The sequence below is a fragment of the Fundulus heteroclitus genome, chromosome 6 (genome assembly GCF_011125445.2).
Source record: "Fundulus heteroclitus isolate FHET01 chromosome 6, MU-UCD_Fhet_4.1, whole genome shotgun sequence".
In the NCBI taxonomy this organism is placed as follows: domain Eukaryota; kingdom Metazoa; phylum Chordata; class Actinopteri; order Cyprinodontiformes; family Fundulidae; genus Fundulus; species Fundulus heteroclitus.
This window is the reverse complement of record NC_046366.1, coordinates 30984667-31009366: the sequence shown is the minus strand read 5'-3', so window position 1 is coordinate 31009366 and position 24700 is coordinate 30984667. Positions and strand designations below refer to the sequence as shown.

The window sequence follows — 24700 nt, the reverse complement described above, 5'->3', positions numbered from 1 at the left end:
TCATCCCTCGCCTACTCCGCCGTCGTCGCCCTGTCAGCGCTTCGCGGGAGGGCCGACGAAGAAGACTGACTGCTAAGTTTGACTGTCAGGTGAAAAAAAAAAACAGAGGGGGTGTGGGGGCTGATAGGAAGGAGGCGACTGTCATTGCATATGTGCACCAATACATTAAGAGTGGCTATGACGGAGTCCTGGGGGCAGATCTGCTGAAAATTCGTCTGCGATACAATAGCACTCAGTGGATGAAACCATCCTTTTGAATTATGCATGCTCTTACAAGAGGAATGGCCCCGTGCTGCAGTAATAAATGGCTCTTTCTTGTCATAATGGACTTGTCAGTGCAAGAGTTCATGGGATTCTATAAATATACTTTAAGGCCAAATATCATCGCATTTTAGAGACAGAAAACCTAAAGAAAAAAAATGAAAATAGTGTTTTCCCTTTGTTTTCAAATCAGAGTCCCCCCTGTTTGGTCCTGTAGAAAAAAAAAATCAGCGTCTTACATTCGTTGCGTCAGGAAGGGCATTGGCATGTTGGTATTTCAGCTTTTAGCTTTTTGTTCTCTGTCATTTTATCTCTTCATAGAAGGTACACCTGGTCTGGTGTTCTCTTAGCTGTGACATCATCCAGGGGAGACAGATCATCCGCTATTACCACATAACATAGAAAGTACTCCTGGATCAATGTGTGCTTCTGTGCTTTCTGTGTCTCTGCTCTGTCTTCTCTAACATCGAGGCAGATGACCGTTCACACTGAGCCTGGTTCGGGTTCTGCTTGAGGTTTCCCTCCCTGTTAAAGGGGGAGTTTTCCTCTCCACTGTCGCTACATGCATGCTCACTATGAGGGATTGCTGCAAAGCCATCAACAATGCAGACGACTGTCCACTGTGACCTTCACAGTCCTCGTTGTATTAATTGGCTCAGAAAAGAGTAATTTTTTACTTAGATACAAGCTTTAGACTTTGCCACCCAACTTTTGACTTAGTGGACATGTGTTATACATTAATACCCTGGTTAGGTATTTGAAAATATCATTCTTACAGAACTTTCGTCTGTGTCTTGACTGCCTTCAGCTGGCATTTCATACTTTTATGCTTTCATAAAGATCTCTCAATTTCTGTCATAGAAGTAAAATCAAATATTTTTGAATTACAAGCCTGAACACAGTTGAAAAGGAGAAATAAAAAAAAAATTGTGACGCGCTCTTTAACATACAATATTGTACTGAGCAAAGAGAAAGTTTCAGAAAGAGCTATTTAAGACATAAGTGCACAATAGAAGAGAATGGGAAGATGGGAGAGGCGGAAAAGGAAGAAAAACAAACAAAGGCGCATAGGAGTGGTAGTGGGAAGTGGAGCGGAGCGACGTGTGGGTGGAAGGGAGACAGAAAGATATGGTGACAAGCAACAAATGACCAAGACAGGCAGCGAGAGAGAAAACAAGGGGAACTCTGTGTGTGTGTGTGTGAAATAGAAAAAAAGGAGAAGGATGGGAGCGTGCTCAGTTGTGTGAATCGCCGCTTGTGGATGAGCTAGTGTCCAATCAAATCAGATACAGGTCGCCCCTGCAGCTGTCAGTCAAAACCCAATCAGCGCGACAACACCTTTCCTCCGACACACCCAGCCACTCAGCTCCTTCTCCTCCCGCCGAGCTGCCCTCCCCAATCAGACTCAATAAATGTCACCCTCCATTCCCCTACACACACTTCGTTTTTTTTTTTTTCCTGAGTAGTTTCATCGTTTCGGGTTTAAAAGGACGGCTAAGCGTATCCGATTCTTTCCTGTTTCATTGAGGCCCAGCAGCAAGAAAGGAGAGGTGGCTCTACAATCTATTATATCTCCTATCTGTTTGATCAACGCGGCCAACAGGTGTTCACAATTTCATCATCACATTTCCGCTCGTTTATTTTACAAGTTCAGCTCGTCTCCCCCGTGTTCATTTAACACATTTAAAGCCGAGAAGGTTGGGAAAAACTCAAACCTATTTCATGCTTGCATCTGTAAGTGTGCAAGGTCATGGTCAGCTTTAGGAAACAGCAGGAGGCGTGTAATAAGATTAGACTAAGCTGAAAATTATTTTAGGACACGGCTGCCTTTGCTTTACATCAGTCTTACTGTCCATGGTTACAATGAGAGAACCACTAGTTTTGCAGCTGTACCTACGCTAACCCTTCTCTGACATCTGAATTTTCAAAGCGATGCGCCACATGACATTTTTGCTGGAGGGATTGCTGCAGCACCGTTCAGACAAGTTTCAGTCGCAAGGTCTTTTTCACATTTGGGGTTGGAAAAATAATGCATTTCTCTCTTTTTTCCCCCTAATCAAACAGGAACTAACATCATATAGTTATAATCAAATCAAAATAAGAACAAAAAATATAAACCAATACAACAAATTTAATTTTCAATGCAAGGAAAAAATTATGGCTTTTAACTGGAGTCAAATGAAATAATGTAAATTTAAACAGTTTATTTTGACTCCCCACCCACAAAATATGCTGGGCACTCGAAATCAGTAATTTTCTACACAATAGAGCAATTAATCCCACATTCTAACAAGTCTAGGAGCACTGTAATGTGAAATAATGGCAAAACAATAAAAAAAGGACAAAAATAGTTTATCTGGGAGAACCGACTGACATGATGGATTTTATTTTATTTTTGCAAAATACATCATGTGGTGTTCTCCATCCTGCAGTGTTTCTGCACTGGACCCCAAACACAAACAAAACACATTTTGGCATCACTGGATTTCTATACAAACTATCTAGGAGAGCTAGCAGAAATTGCATCAATATCTCCGGGCTTACAGTCAAAAAGAAAACGGTTCATTGCCTCTTGCTTGGATCTGCGCTGTGCAATGTTTGGAAAAGTCCTCTAACAACATAACTGCGCAGAGTCCTACTGCAAGAGACAGCTTTGTTTGGATGACGCTTCTTACGGAAGCATTGTTTGCACTTTTTAGTACATAGCAGAGAGCTTTCGGATGGCTCTGGAAGTGAGCGCTGCCACCGCCGACCGCTTTGTGCGCCCGGCACAGGAGAAGCAGGGCAAACAAAACAAGAACGACCACACATGTAGCAGCGTGGCACATACAAGGGCCAACCAACCGGACATTGGACGAAGCATAAAAGACTGCAGGAGTGGTAGCTCCAAATAGCGATTGAGAGCAACATTAAGAAGAAACTCGAGAAGCCCCAGAAATACTAAGGGCTCAAAGAGGAAATAGAGACGTAATGGAGAGTAAAGGCTGCAGTGGTGAGCCAGTGGCTATCAGTGCACTCAGAGCTGCAACTCTCAAGCTGGGGCAGCGGATACAGCCCAGTTCAGGAACAACCTCCCACATCCAAGAACGTCAAGGAACACAATATCGTGACCATCTATGTTAATAGGCCTTGATAGCCAAGTAACTGGTGTCTGGCGCTTTCTCATCTACTTTACTACTTTTATTTCCAGAAATCCAGATTCATAACTATTTTAGTTTTATCAGTGTACACCAAGCTGTGGAGTCATTTCAATATCTGCGCCATATTTTAAGCGCAACAAGTAATTCTGTTTTTGATCAAGTATTTATTTTTAACTCTATGGAGGTGTTAGGGTTAGGGTTAGGGATTAAAAATGTTACTTTTAATCCTAGGACTGCACTGAGGACAGTCTGAGCATGAGAAATTAGGCCCAGGTTGCTGTCACAAGAAATGTTGAGGAGCACGGACCAGTTAATCTCCAAAAGTCCTATCCCCCTCCTTGGTAGAAATAGGAAGACTTTTTAAGCCTTATAAACTACATATTCTTCATTAGAGGATGTGTTTTCTTATGTGGATATTAGGGTAAAAGGTATTTTTCACTTATCCTCAGCACAGTAGACTGCAATGTAAATCATAGTCTAATGAGAAAAAATATATATAGTGTATAAGATAAAAACAAAGTTTTTAAATTAACTGATGATAAAACTCCAGTTTGACAAGCTGCTAGCTCGAATATCCAGAAAAAGTTGGTGTTTCTGAGGTACCTGAGCTCCGTCTCCTTACAGTAAGATAATTATTACTGATAATAACTCCACAGCACCTCACCTCACCTTGCAGAAATGTAAAATATTTTTACTCTGATAACTGGTGTTTCTTTGCGTCAAAGTCATTTCTGACCTGTCAGTATCCTCTAGTGACAGCGATATCAAAAACTGTCACAGCGTCAACCTGATGCCACGAGTCCTGACAACTACAAAGGAAGAACCTTTTTTTGTTTTTTACTGTTTCGATAATTTTTTTGATGCACAAACTGATCAGACAGTAAAAGTGATATAGATATCTAGATATATCTAGATATCTCTATATATAATTTAATCATTATGGACCCGCATTGTTACACATCATCTTTTTCTGTCAAACTAACCCATCAAAGTCAGTGTGCAGGGCGAACACTGCTGCAGACGAAACGATTGGTCTACGGCTAAATTGCTGTTCAGATTAACCAATCAGATGTCTGGGTCCGTTTGACGAGCCAAAGTGACAGTTCAATTTATTTCACAACAGAATGCAGCAATAAATCATAGGAATATATATATTTTTTCTTTTACAACATAGAGACATGAAGTGAAGTTTTAATAAATTACCTTATTGATGCAGAGGTGTTAACATAAAAGTTATGCATGATTAAAAAAGATATTCATAAGATTGTGTTGTAATATGTTTCTGAAGACATCATTGTTTATGCATTTAGTTTTTTTTATATATCATATACTTAAAAAATTATATATATATATATATATATATATATATATATATATATATATATATATATATATATATATATATATTTAAGTGAGTGTGGCACTTTTAGCAGTGCTCTATAAAGCATAAGGGTGTAGAGCGTGTTTAAATAAAGCAGGAGAGAAAATGAAAGCTTCGTCTGTTTTGGACTCTGATCCCCTCTGCCGTTACCAAGCACAGAGAAAATATCTGTCTTTAGACGCCAAATGGCTTCACTTTCTTGTGCTCCACCACTGAGTTTCACTGTTGGACTTTTAATGCTTGGCGGGAAGTAACAGCATCAGAGCTCTTTTGCTGAATCGTGCTGCCTTATGAGCCCCAAAACTCCGCTGCTGAGAGCGAATGCGATCAAAACAGCTCAACTGCGTCTGTCTACTAGAAAAAGAAAATAAATAAACTTGTACGACTGTGTACAGAAGAGCGCTTTAAAGTTTGAATCATTATTTTATCTATTGTTTAAAGGTAACATCTAGTTTGTAAAGCTATATTAATCAAGCTAATAATAAAATGAAAATCTTTTCTTCGACAAATAACGGCGTCTGCTGACATGATGCTCAAAAAAAAATCAGTGTTGCTGTAGGACGATCTTATTAGAATAACTGAACCAATCCCACATTAATAGAACAAAAACACCAAAAGCGTTCACATTTGGTGGTAATAATTAAAACCGGGAGACAGAGGAATATCAAGCAACCGTAATTACAGTAAAAAAAAAAATGTCTTCAAGCTATTCATTACTTCATGGAGGTGTTTACTAAAACATGCTCGCTAAGTGTAAAGTTCACGCTAAAAATCAGATTTTATATCCATTAAAAAGTGATTTTTACACATGCGTCATGTGACAGGTTCCCTGAGTTCTGACCCGTAGCAGCTGTAAAAGAGATTAGCTTTATATTCAATAACAGAACCCGAGCAACAGCCGTTAAATGCGAAGTTAATTGTTCAGTTAATTGCGTATTATGTCGCATTCGGAGGCAGCCTTATACGACAGCTGATTACATTTTATAGCAGGTAACCAGACGCACTTGTTTTAAATGCTTAATGCCTGCATAATCTTTTCTTTTATTTGTCTTGGGAGAGCTGACTGCGCACGTGAGCTCCTCGTCTGTGTTCCTGTGGCGAACGCAAAAGTGTCGAGGGACTCGACGCTTGTTTGTTTTATGCTTTTTGCTTAAGTAAGATTAAGAAAGAGAGCGTTAGTTTCCAGCTTCAGGTTATTCAGTCTTTTTTTTTTTTATATATTTGGTATGAACTGACATATGACAAGAAGAGGGGAACAAATCCTCACTTAACTAAAGCTTTAAATCCACAGATTGCACCTTTTTGTGCACATTTCAGAGAGCAACTAATCAGTCCAAGACCTCCAGATCTGTCCCTGATTCAGACGTGCCGTCATTGTAATTACTGTACGGCCCTTAAGGACTTTCCCATTTGCATAATTGATTCTTTTATCAAGGCACGTCTTGCTATCTCTCTCATATACAATCTGTTACGCTGAATGGATTTTTCTAACAAGGGCAGATCTGAAATGCTGATTCTGTTGTCTCCCTCTCCCTGCATTTCTTTTCATCTCGTTTCCAAGCGAACACCTATGTCTTTCTGATCGTCTTTCCTTCTCGTTGCTTCAGAAACTTTCACCTCTCCACCACTCAGTTCCTTTTATGGTGCCTCGCCAAGGCGTCCGTACCGCCCGGACCATTTCGCACGTCGCCACAAAAACAAAAAAAAAAGGCTAACTTCAACGTTTCGTCTGTAAAATTTCTGTGAGAGACCAACACCAAATGGTTTGTTTTTCAGGATTTTATTTTCACAACTTACCTCAAGGTTAGTCAGATTGGATGGAAAGCAACTGTAAACTTCCATTTCCAAGTCTTCTGATTCTCTATTGGATTTAGCTCTGGACTCTGACTGGATTGTTCCGACACACAAATATGCTTTACTCTGTTGAAACTCTGGCTGTATATTTAGACTCGTTCTACTGGAACTCTCAAGTTTATTTAACCTTCTAAACAGGTTTTCTTCCAGGATAGCCCCGTATTTAGCTTCATGTGTTGTATCCAGGATCAGGTGCAAGCTTTGCGTGTCGCACGTTGGCCAGAAAAGTTTTATTTTGGTCTCGTCTGACCAGAGCACCTTCTTTCTGTGTCTCCTACATGGTTTGTGGCAAACTGCAAATGGGAATCCTTCTGTCTCTCTTAGGGCTGGACGATAATTCAATAACAGTATATATCGATCGATAGACGTATATCAATGATAGAAAAAAAAGGTCAATAAAAAGTTCAATAGAATAACAGTTTTCCTTCATTTTGTATTCCAGCCTATCATGTAGGTTAATATTAACCTGACTCCGCCAGATGTATTTCGTTCCGCCTAGCTCCACTCACATACATCTGGGATCTCTCCATAGGAATTGCATTTATTGAAGGCTGGGGCTTATCAAAAATCCTTGCATATGATTGGATAAGCCACTTGTCTGTCATCTTTATCGACGTGCTATTTCAACCACTCACACCGAAGCTAACCCGTGACGCTGATGAAAGCGATGCAGGAAAAAACATATTTTTTTAATGTGTTTGCGGCTCTAGTGGCACACGTTTTATTGACAGTGAGCTGACAGGAAGAGGGGGGAAGACAGGCGGCAAAGCGCCGCGGGTCGGAGTCGATCCCGGGCCGACCGCGTCGAGGACTAAAGGCCTCCTAATATGGTTCGCGCTAACCGCTAACCGCTCCGCCACAGACGCGCCCCGGAAAACAAAACTTGCCAAATCCGGTCGGGAGAAGGGCGAAAACATGGTTTCCACCAATAAAAGCCTTCAGAGGCGTTCTCTGATGTTCTTTTAATGAAACAATATTAGGTAGATTGGACAACACAAAAGAAATAGCAGCATCAATGGTAACGCTTGCTTCCTCTATGCGAGCCGCCATTGCTATCAAAACAGTCTCATGTCATGGTCGCGTCTCCACTACGTCACATCTATGAAACTCCAGCCCTGCGTCCTGATTGGCCAGACCATTATATTGGTTGGAGAAATCACTTTCAACAGGCGATGTCCCAGATCTATGTGAGTGGAGCTAGGCGGAACGAAATACATCTGGCGGAGTCAGGTTAGGTTAATATTACATCGTTACAATCACAAACGCAGACAGAGAAACGCTTTGCCGATAAGCTCCGCCCCCTCCGAAAGGTTCAGAGAGCACACTTTTTTTCTTTTCTTTTTTTTTTTTTTTTGACTTGCAGTTTTGGTAAAAAGTTGGGTGAATAAAGGTTTGAGGTTGAATTCATTGTTTGTTTGTTCTGTATCTAAAAATAGGTCACTAAGCAACAGCATAAAATGGCCAGGACGGCACTTAAAATCTATATTTTGAATTTGTTGATAATTATCGATATCGATCAATATGATTTCTATTTTATCGATTTGTTGTTTTTTTTCTGTATTGACCAGCCCTTGTCTCTCTCTCTCCTCTTGCAACTCTTACATACGTTTCAGTGTTGCAGAGTAATGACTGATAGTTTCAGCAAAATGCCCCACCTGAGTTGTGGCTCTCTGCAGCTCATCCAGAGTTACCGTGGACTTCAGTCTCCTCCTCTCATTGGTCTTCATATTTGTTCTCTAGCACAGTTGTTCCTACGCGTTTCAGCTTCCGACCCATAAGACAACAATGCAAGAGGTTCAGCATCATGTAGCTGAGGCATACTGACAATGCAAACAGCCCCACAGATGCACTTTATTTTCTAATCAGAGATAATAATTTGCTGTGCTGGTTTCTGTTTTTGGGTATCGGAGTAAAAAGGGCCACATTCAAATACACGTCACCCCTTTTTAGATTTTATCAGTGAAAAAAATTGTTTCCCATATCACCATTATGAGTTACTTTGTGTTGTTTATAACATGAAACCTTGATGAAATAAGATTAACATTTATCACGAAGAAATGTCAAAATGTTCAGGAGATTATTTTTGCAAGGCACTGTAATCTCCTCCGTCTCCTATTTACTCTCACTTGGTTTTCTTCTGTTCTGTTTCTTTCTCCTTCGGCTCTTCTTTCTTCTCCTTGAAGCCCGTTTCTCTTTCCCCTCTGCAGCTTTATCCATCTTTTCCCTCCCCTGCTGCCTTACGTTCTCGGCTAGCGGTGCACATCAAGCGCTCATGTTTCTTGTTTCGTCTGTCTCAGGCCCTCCGACTACTCCTGGAAGAGGAAGGACGGAGAGCTCCCCCCGCTGGCCAAAGTTCAGGGCGCTTTCTTGTCCTTTTCGATGCTCAACAAATCCGACAACGGCGAGTACATCTGCCACGCCAGGAACACAGTAGGGACGGGCATGGGGACGTACACGCTACAGGTGCAAGGTAAGGGGAGAAAAGCTGAGGAGAAGGGGGGAACTGTTGTGGAGACAGGGATCTTTTTTTTTTTTACGTTTCTTCATCATGCTTTGATTTCTACTTCTTCTGTCTTATGTTGTGGCTTTTGCTTGTACGTCCACCTTTCTTTTTTTTTCTCTTCTGATTTTCTTTTTGTTTGTTTTGTTGTTTTTGTCTCATCCAACCGTGCAACCACAACCACCAAACCGCTTTCGCATATCATTGCGCATCTTTCCCCCCTCGGCTGTGGATGTGCTGTGTTTGCTCCATACGTCGCTCTGTTTTTTTGTTTTTTTTTCTTCTCTCTCTTGCGCTTTGCTTGCCTATTTCTCACCGCCTTGCAACTCACACTCCACCCCCCCACCCCCACGCCCCACCCACAAAGACCCCAACAACCCCGACTCCACAGACGCCGCCGTCCCCACCTTTCTCCCCACGTCCACCGTCCCCCTGACCTCCTCCCCTCCTGACGTCTTCCAAGGCTCAGGGTCAGACTTCAGTGACTTCATCTCCACCCTTTCCCCCGACTCCCCCCTTTCGACGGTTGTAGCCTCGACCACCGCGCCGCCCTCTCCCACCGCGCCGCCCTCTCCCACCACCGCCCTCTCCAACGCCCTCTTCCCCGACCTGCCTCTCTCCCCTGACTCCCCCCCGCTCAGCCCGCCGTCCCCCGCGACCCCCGCCCCCACCCCGCCCGCCCCCTCAGTTTCCGTCCAGACGAGCGGAGCTTACACTGTCACAGGTAAAACCAACTGCACACTTGCACTCACACGAGACGCTTAGTAATGGAGTGGAAAAAGGGGACAAAACCATTAAAGTCACTGCTTTGTTATTTTCTCCTTCGATACACCGACCCGCGTAGCTGTCAGAGATACTTGTTTTATATGCACACACACATGCAAACGCTCGCAGAAAAACACACATAATGGACGCACATTGGATTTGTGGGGCTGTTTGCAGCTATTTCATGCTATTTTTTTTTCTTGTTGTCCTCCTTCCTCTTATTGATATTCCCCCAAACCTTAACCCCCACCCCCCCCCACCCCCTCTACCCCCTCATCCTCAACATGCACCCCTCCTCTTTATCCACGCATCCGCTCCTCCATCCATTCATTCATCCATCCATCATCCATCTAAATATTCAACCATCCATCTACTCATCTTGAGAAGATGATGCACGCAACTCGACAGGTATAACTTTTTTTTTTTTTTCCCCAGCAGTGACATGTCTGTGTGGGTATTTGTCGTTTATGTCTTCCATGTTTGTGCGTCTGTCTGTGTGCGACACGGGCTTGTTTGGTTTTGTCTGTGGGAGAAAAAAGCAAATGTACATCTGTGCAAGGGATCTGAAGTCAAGCGGAATGATTAATGAAAGCCCCCCCCCCCCCCCCCCCCCCCCCCCCACACACACACACACACACAGGTGCATCTTTATATATTGGAATATAACAGAAAAGTTCTCTTTTTTCAGTAGTTTAATTCAGAAATGGAAATTCACATATGTAAATTTGCAACCCCGAGGGACATATTTTAAGCATTTATTTATGTTCATTTTGAAGGTTAAGGCTTACAGCTAATATATGGCTATTACATAAGACCAACAAAAAAAAAAAAGAAAAAGAAAAAGCATTTTGATGTTTATGTTATGGCCTACACAATAACAGATGTCCAGCATCCTCCACAATAAGGCCAAACCACCAAAGGTCATCGCTGAAAAAGATGTCTGATCACAGAATGCTGCATCCCAGCATCTTAATGGACGGCTCGGTGAGAGCAACGCCCAACACAGGAGCATCCGCGGCTTCAGCCGTCTACCAGGAAATTACAGAGAGGCTGATTTCATCTTGTAGCAGGGCTCAGCACCTGTCCACACAACCCAACATACCTGCTTTAATGACCGTGGTGCTAGAACGGCCAACAGGCTGGCCTGATCAAAAAGCTTATAGAGAATCTATAGAAACCTGCCAGGGGAAAGACGAGAGGCACCGGATGAGCTGGAGCTGAGCTGAAGGCTGTTATTAAGGCAACCCGGGCTTCCCTTGTGCCTTACAGAGCCACATGCCGATGGCTGAGTGCACATCCTGCACAGCGCATGGATGTGCTTTTCAGTGGGCCCACAACTCCGTATATAGAAACATATTTTATTGGTTTGATCTTAACATTTTCTGAGAAACTGGATTTTGGGGTTCTATTAGCTGTAAGCCATGAACATCAAAATGACAATAAAAGAACTATATATCAGTCCGTTTGTAATGAGCCTTCAGTATATAATATGCTGTATAGTAGGGCTGGACAGCATAGGAAAAAAAGCATATTGATAAAATATGAAGCATATGGGTTGATCTAAATAATTATCAACACATTCAAAACATATATTTTAATCACAGCTCTGGCCATTTTTTGCCGTTGCTTAATGACCTTTTTTTAGTTAAAGAACACACAAAAACTAAATTCAAATTTAATCCTGTAACTGTAATTTACAACATTTAATCAACTTTTTACTAAAACTGCAAGTTTTTAAAGGTATATAGCCCCGTTGAATGCTTGTAACAAAGACCAAAAACTGTTTAATCATGATAAAATAAAGTTATATACACCAATCCTCCATCTTGATAGTGTTTTGATGGCTAAATAGAGCCAAGGACAGGGTGCGATTAGCAGATATAAACAGATGTGGCGCCATCTAGCGACAGTATTGCAGAACTACCATAATGCCAGTTTGCGTAATTAATAAAGCAGTAATAAATAATGCCGGACCGAGCCTGACCCTCTGCAATGCCTCGCAGTAAAGCAGCAGCTTGGTGTGATCGAAGACCAACCCTTATTAATTAAATAAGCTAATCTACAAAAACTTTAACAGCCTCATATCAGAACATTTACTCACGTCAATCCACTCTGCGGTCACATCTGAACCTCGGCGGGTTTAGCGTCTGCTTCAGTGAACACCAACGTTCGTACTGTATTCCCAGTGACATTCCAGTCTATTCCCTCTTGGAATCATATATTTTTGCGTTTTTTTATTTGTTTTATTTTTACTAGATCTTGGAACATACTTCATTGTTTCGCTGGGAGACGCTAACAGCCGTTAGCCGCTTCTTTGTTAAGCCCCTGTGCATGCAGTGTCGTACTTCCGTTGTTATTATAAATAAACACGAAAGGCTTTATTCACTAACAAATTGAGCAAGAACAAAGCGTAAACTACTAATATGCCAGCATGACGTGATAAACTTTCATAAAAACTTTGTATGCAACCAGAGTGAGCTACAGACGTATTAATAAAAAAGTTAAATAACGTGGCTATGCACCTTTAAAAAGTTAAAACTTTAAAAAGAACACGTGCTCTCTGAACTTTTTGAAGGGGGCGGAGCTTGGTGAAGGAGTGTTCCTGGGTCTGCATTGTGATTGGTTGTGAGGATTTAAGGACTGTAGTGTTAACCACCATTATAGGCTAGAATGCAAAAGAAAGTGAAAAAATTGTTCTTCTATTGAACCTTTTACTGACCCTTTTTGTTTCTATTGCACAACATGTTTATCGCTGAATATATATTGCATTTGAATTTTCGTCTGGCCCTGCTGTATAGTTTCACTTTTTGAACTGAATTACTGAAGAAGTAAACTTTTCGATAATATACCAGTTCACCGAGATGCACCCGTGTTTTTCTGTGATTCTGTGATATTCCAGCCAGAAAACAAATGTTGAACTCTGGAGCAGAAAGATCCATTTTTCAAAGCCACATGGCAAAGCAGTACATGCACAAACCTCCACTGCACACACGCAGACACCATGCACTCGTATCTAACGTCTAAGTCATTTACACATCGTCCCACTTCCTGTGTGTGTGTGTGTGTGTGTGTGTGTGTGTCCGGCCAGTCCGGTCAGGCTGGTGCAGGTGCAGGCGCTGGCTTTGGGTTGTTCTTGGGTCTTGTCTGCTTTCCTTTGATGCTGACAGCAGGATTTATTGGCTCATTCTTATTCTCGCCTCGTCAGCATGCCCCTCTCACCTCCACGCCGGCCATTCAGACTGTGTGTTCCACTTTCAGTGTGTTTTGTCTTTTCCTCCCACCTCTCCCTCGCTCCTCGAGCTGCTCCACTGTGCTCCTGTTCTCTGTCGGTTAGCTCTTGTCGGGTCCTACACTTCTCTAAGAAACAGAAGTGCTATGCCTTCTTGCAAAGTTGGGTGCTCACCATGTCAGCTGGTTGTAATCTCCTTTGTTTCCCCGCCATCTTTTGGTTTTTATCTGCGTTTGCCACTGTGCCTCCTTACTGTAATCTCACTGGGTCACCGAGTGACCTTTTTCTTTTTTTTTTCTTTTTTGTTTCCCTTTTGTTTGGTCCTTCAAACGCTCACTCAGTGGAATCCCACTTCTCTCCTTTATTTCACAGTGTTTTACGCTCTTTATGTCCCACGCGCACGAGAAGTGCCGCTTCAGGGTGGATTTTATCTAAGTGACTTTCTTACAAAGACCCACGGGTTTTACACGGCCTAAAAAAGACAGGCGAAATAAATGCCCGTACTAAATTGTTTTGGCTGAAAATTGATGCCTGCTCCAAGCAGAGAGTGGCTGAAGTGTAAAAGAAATAAGGTGGGAACAAATAACGTACCAAACCGGCGCCTTGTTGGGTGAATGACATGAATCTGGGATAATTCCCAGTCTTTCAATGATTAGGAAGGAGGTTCTTTTTCTCAGCGGCACACAAGCAGTTGTTGACGTGATTCACAAGGTTCACAAATGAACATTTATCATTTCTGTCGATGATGAGAGTAAGAAAAATAATAAGAAAATACAGAGAATAATGGATATATTTCTGTCCAAAAATACTTTGACTCAGTAAACAAGAATAAAATGTGTTCTTCAGACTATAATGATAACAACAACAGCAACAACAATTATACCAACAATTATTATTATCATTATTATTATTATTATTAGTAGTAGTAGTAGTAGCAGTGTTAGTATTATTATTGGTAGTAGTAGTACTACGATACTATAAATCTCAGTACCAGTGCATGCAAATATCACAATCTCAAAGCTTGGATGCGATATTTCGATGGCTATTAAATGCATGCATTCACTCTTTGCATATTAATAATACGTTTTTTTCCAGTTGGATGGAATATCTTAATATTGCCACAGAAATGTTTACACGGTCGTTCATGATTAAACCTTTTGAAGTATTTTTGAAGGGAAAGCAAATTTCTCAGGAGCAAAAGCTTTAGGGAGAACAAAAAACTATTTACTTTTATTCCTATTATTCTTTTATTGATATTATTAACAATACTTTTTATTTATTCATATTTAAAATGCCTTTATTTAGAGCAAAGTGGAAGCAAAGTTTGTGTGGACAAACCTGGAGAATGAAGCTAAGTCACATATTAACGTATAGGAGATTAAGGTATCTGACACATGATTTGTGTCATATTAATGAATAGTAATGCCAGGACAAATCAACTTTTATCAATAAATTGTGGCTGCTTGGAAAGGACCTGGGAACACCTTGACACCAGGAACCGTCCCATGCCTGCTCCACATCAGGGCCTCCTGGTCGTCCTGGAGCACCAAAAGGTTCCAATAGGATACTTGAATTCTCTAAAATACAGTCAAGAATAACAATTAAAAAAAAAACAAAACAAAAAAACAATAGCTGCAGATGATGAGATTTCATCCAACATCTAAAATTATGTTTGTTCCCGCTCACCTAAGGAAGCTGTAGACGGCAAATTTCCCAAACAATTTGAATGGAGGGTGATGAAATAGTTTCTCTCCCTCGCCTGGCTTTCTTTTTACTTCCCCGCTTTTGTCTTGTGAAGGTTTGCCACAGTGGGTATTATATTCTGACATGTTTCTTTGCTCCCCTGTTCTTATCTTTTCTTTTTGCCTTCTCTCTGTCACTTTCCCCATTATTTTCTCTCGCTCTGTTTCTGCTGCCTTTCATCATCCGTCTCCCATTTCCACCAATATTCATCCACCAACCCCTTCGTCTCTCTTCCTCTCGCCCTCTGTCCTCCGTTTCCTCTCTCCCATTGTAATTTCTGCTGCTTCGTCTACATTGAGTAATGCTCTCTGTCTTGTTCCTTCTCTCTTTTCTTCCTATCTCCTCCCGTCGCGTCCTCACCACACGCTGTTCCTCTTACGTTTCCCTTCTCTCGGGTCCTAACTTCATCTCTTCTTTTCATCCCGCCGCCCCGCTCGACCTCCTCCGAAGACACGACAGCCATGGCGTCACCTTCTGGCGTGGACCACGCTGTGATCGGAGGGGTGGTGGCCGTTATCGTCTTCATCCTGCTTTGCCTCCTCATCGTCCTCGGCAGATACCTCATCAGACACAAAGGTCAGCGGCCCTGCACGGGCAAACCCAGAGACCCGCTCATGCATTCATGTATGAACACGCGGAAAGACATGTCGGCATGCATATGGATGCCAGCAAAAAAAAAAAAAAAAAAAAGCAGCTACACGGCACCCACACATACATGCATGTGGAGAAATCCTGTGCGCGGCAACATGTAAATGTGAATTTTAATCGTAAACAATAAAAGATGAGGACAAATCTGCGCATAAGTATCCACACTTGTTGAAGTTGTTTACATGTAACTTTACAGACACAAACTTCTTTGTATTTTATTGGGATTTGATGTCACTATAAATAGTGTTGAGGAAGGAAATGTAGTTTTTTTTTTACAACTACAAATCTAAAGGTGTGACATTCATTTGTATTCAGGCCTTTTTATCCTGAATATCCCCAAACAAAATCCTCAGCAAAGGACTGCCTCTAGAAGTCCCTTAATCGTCAATCAGAGTCTACCTGGGTGCAACTAAGTCTCCACATAAATATGTGAAAGTCTGAGAAGTTTGGTGGAGAGCATCAGTGAACATACAGCAACAGGATGACCGAGGAACCTGACAGACAGGCCAGATTTGAAGTTGTGGAGAATGTTAAATCAGGATCGGGTTATATATCACCGTTCAAAGATTAATGCGGAGCACTGTGCAGTCCAGAAACAGAACGAGCGTGGCATCGGCTGCAAACCTAACAAGACCTGTCCGCCTATATAGTGACAGGCCATTAAAGCGCAGCATTATTTTGAGGAGCAAAGCGGCCCACGGCAGCGCTGCAGGACATGCAGCGCTTTGCGACGTCACTGGGGCTCTTTTAAAGAAGAGAAGGTCTGGTGCCTGAACATAAAAACAAGGCAGCACATCCCCAGACACCCAGCTAGAGATGTGGTGATGTAAATAAAAATAAATAAATAAAACAAAAACAACAAAAAAAGAAGTCAGATTGGGAAGAAAAAAATCAAACTAGTTTGAACTAAATAGTGAATTTTTATATCAGTAAAGTTTTAAAAAGTGCTTTATTGGTCATCATACATATAAGGTACATACCCCAGCACTGTAATACATTTCGTAGATCAGACGGACACGGGGAGAACATGAAAACTCCACACCGAAGGGCCACGGTAGAGCCGGGGACTCGAACCCAGGACCTTCCTGTTGTGAGGCAAGAAGGTCTCTGGCTCAAGAAGACAGCGCCACTGTGTCGCTGTTACCAAAGCTGTTACCCGATGTATTTGTCTTTCCTTGTGATCAGTTTACGTTGGTATTCCAAAAAAAGTAAAAAACAAAACAACTGGACTTGTTTTCCGTAGTTGAAGACGTTTCGCTTCCTCTCCAGGATTCAACAGAATTTGCATGTTATCTAAGCCATTACAAGGCCTTTGTTGGGCAATGGTATAAAGCTTGTTACTCCACATTACTCCAGACTTTTTGAATTGAGAAAGCTTCCTGGAGAGGAAGCAAAACGTCTTCAACTACGGAAAACAAGTCCAGTTGTTTTGTTTTTTACTTTTTTTTGGAATGACCATGACCTGGATGACTGAGAATCTTCACCAGCATATTTACATAGGTAGTAAGTACCATGGGTGTTCAACAACTGATGCCCCTGTTTGTACCCTTTGTACCCCCCTGCTCAGTGCTCCTGTCTCCTGCTTTTAGCCCCACGGTGAGCGCAGTACATATTGTGGCCCATGAAAAAGAAGACCTAGTTATAGAATGGGGGACTTGGTGCTGTTTATTCCATGTTTTAATAACACAGCTTACTTTTGAAATTTCCTCACACTAGCAATTTATCAGCTACAGTTATTTGTCTGAATAAATGAAGCCCATTATTGTGACAAAACATTAATCACTTCCTTCCCAGGGTGAGTTATTAGCTCATTTATGGAGGTTTGATGGGAACAGTGAAGAGTAAATTAGTTACTTTCTGTTATAAATGTACCTTCTGCCCCCAGCAATGAACTTTTTTTTGCCTCAAATGGACATGATGATGAGAATATCAACCTGTCACAACTTCATAGGGTGACCAGACAGTTTGTGCGGGACTGTGCCGTGTTTTTCACTCCTGTCCCGGTGTCCCGCAGGCTGAACCCATCTCAGGAGAAGCTGTGCGCCAGCAGGCTCGTAAAATAAAACGAAACAGGGTTTTGATGCATACATATTAAAGGAAACAACGTCATTAAAAGAAAATGCTGGAACAAATATTGAGGAGCGGTTTATAACTGGGTGTGGTCAGAGACCCTGAAGCTACTCGGAAGGGAGCCTGATGTGAAACAACACTGTATAAGGGAGTCACACAAGAAACATAGAGCTGAAAAAGCCTCCAGCTGATCCATTTACTCATTTTTAATCCAACCCAAAGATACCTGTCAGACAGACAAGGTACAGCAGCCAGGATTAAGTTAAACAATATTTACATTTTCCAAATAATGTAATGAATGATGTGGTGAAGAACCCAGAATTCAGCCAAACACTGTAGAAATGCTTTTGACGGTGTTTTAATGGAGGGAAGGTGAGGAGAGGGAATCAAAACAGTCAAACAGAACAGGGTCCAAAAAGGGTAAGGCAGACATCCAGACAACTTGACAGGGAACCGGCAACAGAACTGGGCAGAACAAAACAGATCAGGTTACATACAGGATCAATGTGCTGGGAGCTCTTACCAAACTGAGGCAGCAGACACATGGGTGACAAGTGTGACGAACCGACGGGGAGCAGAGAACTAAGGCAGGTTTAAATAGGTGGCTAGAACAGGTGAGCGGAGGGAAACTAATCAAGGACAGGTGGGAGTGATTAAGGGAGCAGACAGGACACTAGAAAATAACCCTAAGACAAAACCAAGCAAACCAAGCACAGAACTAAAAGCAGAGCTAAAACAGGGACCAGATAACTAACACAATAAAGGGGCTAAACTAGAATCCAAAAACGGAAATAAATCTAAGGGCAAAAAGAGCTACTTTAACCAAATAATAAACATAAACCAGAACAGAACGTGACAAATAAGCTTTAAAAAAAAGAGTTCATGTTTAAAAACTAGTAAAGTTTTTTTTTATAAACATAGAACAATTTTATTAATATTTTTTAAGAGCGTTAACAAACTTTAAAACAGTTAAATTATATTTTTTATAAACTCGTGATAATTCATTGTTGTGCGCTAACAGGTAAAGCAGAGACTGGTCAATGTAATGTGTGATCTGTGTTAAATTAAAATGTATGACGTCATCATAGTATTGGTATTGTCCCTCACAAACATCCTGTTGTCCCACATTTGTTTTTTTTTTTTGTTTTGTTTTTTTAGATCTGGTCATCCTACCACTGCATGGAAATTAGCTGTAACAGCTAAATATCCAGATTATTGTATGTTTAGTAAAATGAACTGATTATAGTTGCCTCTTTCTTTAATCTTTAATCAAACAGATCAATACAGATATGTTTATACTGAAAGTTTGTGTCTAAGTATGCAAAAAATATATTTTTTTTGATAATTGTATCAATATTTTCTGCCATGGCTAGCAACTTTCTCAGCAGGATTATGAATTGTTGAAGTCCAAAATCGCACCTTCAACTCTCTTATTTTGTGTCTGCATTCTCATGTTTATATCAAAAACATAAATTATGAACTTATACGTAGTGTAAGTATTTTCTTAAGGAAGGCAATGAAAAAGTAAGAAAATTTGCATTTTATTGCCTGGGATTAGAAATGATGACATTCTATACAGATATGACCAACTCTAACACTAAAAATAAGGTGTTGACACAAAATGATGTACAGCGCTGTTTGATAAATACATTTAGTGCCTTCTACGCATGTTACTAACACAAGAATTTAAGATATTGTTGTTGTTTTTTGTTTTTACAAACCCCATCTGCTACAATTAGTCCCCAACAATTTATATAAAATATGTATTATACATATGCAACAGAAGTATTATTTCAATACATTCATGATTAAAGAGATTTAGAAAACTTTTAATAAGTAATCCATGACGTCTTTTTGATGAAGTAGAGGCCCATTCTTCTTCTACTGTTCGAAACGGGAAAGACAAGAGAAGTAATGTAAGGCAGTTGCATGTCGACTTTAATAATTTGTTAAATGGCTGTAGGACAACAGCTGGACACATAAACTTGCTCATATCTACAGTTAAAGAAATAATTATGAAAGTTTAAAACAGCTGAAGTAGTGAAGAGGAGGGCAGGGAAGTAAAGAAAAGAGTTGCAGTCAACGGTGGCAAATTGCCATCACCAAGTCTCCGGTATCATCCGATCTACACGCCAATAAAATACACAACGTTCACGCCAATAATAGGTGTCGTCTACATGCTATCTAAATGAAGACATTACCTACGCGACTCTTTTAACTGCAACATTTGACCTTAAAAGGTGATTGAAGTTAATGACCTACACCTATTTTCAGAAGATGTAATTACCTAAATCTACTTCTACTGAGAAAATTCAGCATTACTGTGATTGCGATTGTTTTGGTGAGCTGAAACTATTTTGTTTTGCTTTTCTTAACACAAAAAGGCGCTGCCGTTGGTACTTTTGGTTTATTTTGCCGTCGGATAATGGAGAGAGAGCTTTCTATGCTCTTATGTTCTATACTACTAGAATGTCTTCTTGTGCAAAACAAAAACAAAAATTTATGAGGATCATTACAGCATTCTGGGTTTGCTGGTGCCTGCGATCGTTTCATTGGTTCACGGGAACACAAACAAGTGGGAGGGTTCTTCCCACATCCTTAACCAGAACGTTGCAGCCAGACCTCATTCCCAGCGTAATTAGCTCTATAGTCATGTTGAAATGTTGATTCTGCATATTCTTAACAAAGAGTAGCTGAAAACATTTTTGGACAGCGAATAAAAAAAAAAAAAATAAAAAAAATAAAATAAAAAAAAACATCATTAACTGGCTGATTGATGTTTCTGTTGGGCTGATTATCTGCCTCCGCCGTCTGTGCCGCAGTAATTCAGCCGCTTAAACCACCAGAGGAACCGAGTCGCAGAACGCAATCATTGTATTAGCTGAGGAACCCACACTGGAGCATACTGACACAATCTTATCTTAAACATCCCATCCTGCTGGATTTCTACACTCCCTGTGGTGGGGCTTTTACAGCCTCTTATTACCCCACGCCTTTTTCCCCTCTGTCTCCGGCTCACTGGGTCACTCTTTTTTTTTTTTTCCTCTCATCCCACAGGAACGTATCTGACCCACGAGGCCAAGGGTTCCGACGACGCCCCTGACGCAGACACGGCTATCATCAACGCCGAGGGAGGCCACTCCGGAGCCGAGGAGAAGAAGGAGTACTTCATCTAGATGGGTTGGGGTGGGGGGGTGGGGGGGAAAGACAGCGAGGAGGAAGAAGAAATTTTGGAGGATTCAACTGGAGGAGAAATGAAAGGAAAAAAAAAGAAAACCTCCATTTGTTTTCACAGCGCTTCAGTTCTTTACTCTGTTGGAGGGATGCTGGGATGGGTGGTGGTGGTGGTGGGGGGGGGGTAAAGAACTGTGGTCGGAGCTTCAGCTACCCTCTTTGCATTGATACAGGGAAGTGAGATTTTTTTGCACTGACATTCGGATGAACTGAAGTCACACACACACACGCAGACACACACACATGCCTACATACATGACTCAGCTCTTTTTTTTTTTCTTTTCTGCACAGACTTGAATGCTCGTAGATGCTCAGATTAACAAAGGCGAGCTTCCTACTAACACGGCCTGATCCATTATCAAATCCCTTTTTTCTTTTTTTCTTTTTTTTTCTCCAAACTGTTAGCGCAGTGAAAAAGCTAAATTGTAAACCACATTCCAACATCTTCACAACCTCTTCTCTCCCCTGCGGCCCACACCGGCTCCCGCCCCCTTCACGTTCCAGGCCCTCACTCCCTTTATCCAAATCATGCAGAATCCCGTTGTAAACGTGCTTCGGGCAGACCAAATTATTGACTGGAAAACATAACCGTTCAATATTTTTTATGCCATCAAACCTCTTCCTGCGGACGAACCGATTTTTCCACAACACACCACAACAAAAACTTGCAAAAACAGCATTCCTACCTTGCGCTACCAAGCCCAGGGCCTCCACTATACATATATAAATATATATAAATATATAAATATAGAGTTATATAGCATTCTTTTTACTTGACAGAAACCGTTTCGGTGTGTTGTAAATACACGGTTATTTTTTTTTTTGCATTCTGTCGCTCTTCTGCACCCTCTAATCGTCTCTCTCATACAGCCCATTACTGCATCACAATAACTTATATACTCAAAAATAAAATAGAAAAAAAAAAAAAGCTTGCCTGTTTTTATTACATGCGTGAAAATGCAGAGTCAAAAAGATCATTATCCTTGGGCTAAAAAAGAAAAACATGTAACTAAAGCAAGATGTTGCGATGAAAACTAACCTTAACTGCAAATATTTGTACAAAGAATGTTTTTTTTTTCCTATTGGTTTGTTTGTGTTTTCTAAATTTCTTTTTGGATTTTTTTTTTTTTCTGGGGGGGGTGGAGCACTTGCGTTTCCTGTCTGCGTCTTGTTGCGTTGTGATAACAGTTTACAGTGTCTGCTGGGTTGTCAGTTCAAAAGTCGTTTGATTTTGGCATTTTTTTGAGTGTTTTCTCGGTTTCTTTTGTCGTGCCGGGCTCAGTGCCGACGGTTTCTCCCTGCGTTGTCAAACCTTGAACCGTGATCTGTAGCAAAGTGTCAGTTAAACGCACATTTATAAAGGGGTTCAATGGAGTTTCTTTCTTGTCTTTCAAGTAGTTTCCCTTCAAATTGAGCCTGCTGAACCTCACTCTCACCTTCAGATCGCCTTTCTTGGCAAGGCCATCTGGCTCTGAATCCATTGAGTAGGGGCATCACTGGCTTTCTCTAACAACCTGCCATGTTTGCTTCGTTGGGGTTGAGAAAAGGCTCACGGGACGGAGCAGGACTGTCTACATGCATTATAACGAAGCTCCTGGCAAAAGAAGGAAAAAAAAAAAAAAAGCCCCTTCCCGCTATGGTTGTCTTGTGTGAACAGAACTCATTCGCCAGCTAAGCGAAAGCTTCCCATAAATGAACGGTGCTTTATTAAGGTTGAGAGTTGGCCTTGGCAATAGCAAGCCCCACTTGCCTGGGCATGGAAATTGATTGCAATCTAACTAAGAGGTTCTGGCTGCGGGTTGTACACATGCCAAGGCTCTGTTTGGCGAGCCGGGCGTCTCAGGCTGCTCTAACACTCAAGAAAGTCGTTCAGGGAACCTAATGTCCTCTTCCACTTTTCTCCTTCCCCCTCCTCTCGTCTATTTCTTTTCATACTTTAATCAATCAAGCTGTCTGTGTCCTGATCCACCTTCACCCCATCTCCCCTCCACTCGTCACTCCTTCCTCCCCCCACCGTCTCCCAATCGATGTCCCGAATCTCCTTGCCGGTCTTCGTCTCATTGAGAAGCCTGTGTAGACGTATGGTGAAAGAAGCTGCGTGGTTGTAGCTCTCTGCGGTACTGAGGGAGCGTGTTGGAGATGAATCAGTGATTACTTTTGCCCAACCACCCTTAAAAATGAGAATCTATTTAGGGTTTTCTGCTACCTAATAGGGCCGTCTGCATTTTTTTTTTTTTATTGAAAGAGTTGTTGGCCGGAATGTATTTAAAGATGTCAGGGTTTTTGGGTGTATGGTCATGCAGCCATATTGTAACATCATACTGTCAGTTCAGAAGTACAGTGTCATGGGGTCACAACAGATGGTGTACTGTGGCTTTAAAGTTGATTTTCCTCTAGGCTATTGTTCTGCAAGTCATAAGACAGGGTTCAGTTAGGCTGCAAGAGTGCATGACCATCTCATCCTCCTTATCCGTCCCTGTGTTGGCCCTGTGATGGACCAGTGGCTTTTGCAGGGTCTGCTCTGCCTTCCGCCCCACGACAGCGAGGACAGGCTGCATTTCAGGTATAATACCCTACAGTGGCGGTAACCCAACCCTGGGCCACAGAATCCACTGACATATATGTTTTAGATCAGCCGGTTTCAAACATTATTAACGAGTACCACCTCTGTACATACTAAGGTTGTCAAGTACCGCCACGTTTTTTAAACAGCAGGGCATCAGGACGTTACGGTTTCTGTCCTTTGCCTCGTCATATTTGGATAAGGGAATTTTTTTTGTTTACATTTGCAAATTGCAAGTCAGAAAGTTTTTTTTTTAAAGGAAAGTCCTCTGAAGTTTGAGCTGGTCGGTGACGTTGCAGATGTTAATCAGCAACCATGACCTCAGAAATAAAAAATGTGTCTTTAAGACAAAATAATAAACAATTTATTGCACTTTTGCCAGTGTGTATCTCATTAAACCTTCCACTCAGGTTGTGCTGTACAACCTCTTGTTAGTAAACATTATTTTAGTGTTTAGATAAATATAATGCAAATAAAAACATTGTTGTCAGCTAAAATTGCTAATCAAGAATCAAGCCTTTTGTCATTATGTTACCATAATGAAATTTGGGTGAGACATCGGCTCAGCATGAGCTTGTCGCTACTTATAAATCTCACTGGTTTTCCAAATTGCAAATGAAAGAGGGTTATTGCTTTACTGTCTGACTTCTCTATAGTTATATGTCAAATAAGGCAGATTCTACAGTAAGCAGAGATTATTAATTTGAATATAGCACACTAAACATTTATAAATGTAGGTATTTAATTGGAAAATGAGCTAAATTATGCGCCGTTTGACATGCATTTGACCAATAGATGGCAGCAAAGTGCTCTGGATATAATCTTTGGTTGTATGTTTTCTTCACATTTTACATTTCAACAAATTGCCATGTTGTTCAGACTTAAGGCAATGTTGTCAGCTGTCCCACATTTTTATTTAAGCTGAGATCTCCATTCTTGAAATAAGATAAATCTCAATTTACAAGATCTGTTATTTTGCTGTCAAAGACATCATGTCTGTTCTATAAGTGGAAGAAACTGTTTCTTACTCCTCTCAGTAAGTCAATATCTCTAGCTTTCACTTGCAGTTTAATGGAAACAATTGTCTCTAGTTTTATCTCCGTTTGCATGTGGTCGACAGGTGACAGCAGGGCAAAATATCTGACTGACCCTGCTGATGCAAACTGCATTTAAATGACCGGTTTAATAGGCTTCTGTGGAACTTGGTGGCATGCAAAGGATGCGGTCTTTGAAAGTCTTTGTTCTGGAGCAAAGACTCATTTAAAAAGTGAAGAATATGAGGCCCAGACCACTGCTCTACTGGATAAAGCGG

The 24700-nt window shown here is 41.3% G+C and overlaps 1 protein-coding gene across 3 annotated transcripts in view; it reads left to right on the top strand.

Moving 5' to 3' along the window:
- Positions 1 to 20788, top strand: part of cadm3 (cell adhesion molecule 3) — a 171224-nt gene extending 150436 nt beyond the window's left edge. The window contains exons 8-12 of one of the 3 annotated variants that reach the window (XM_036138591.1): positions 8934 to 9106; positions 9504 to 9860; positions 10289 to 10309; positions 15324 to 15449; positions 20649 to 20788. In XM_036138591.1, coding sequence (XP_035994484.1) covers positions 8934 to 9106; positions 9504 to 9860; positions 10289 to 10309; positions 15324 to 15449; positions 20649 to 20767 — 796 coding nt within the window. In that variant the 3' untranslated portion in view covers positions 20768 to 20788. The remainder of the gene's footprint in view (positions 1 to 8933; positions 9107 to 9503; positions 9861 to 10288; positions 10310 to 15323; positions 15450 to 20648) is intronic. The other 2 variants (XM_036138593.1, XM_036138594.1) reach the window with 2 other exon arrangements.
- Positions 20789 to 24700: the final 3912 nt, after the last annotated feature.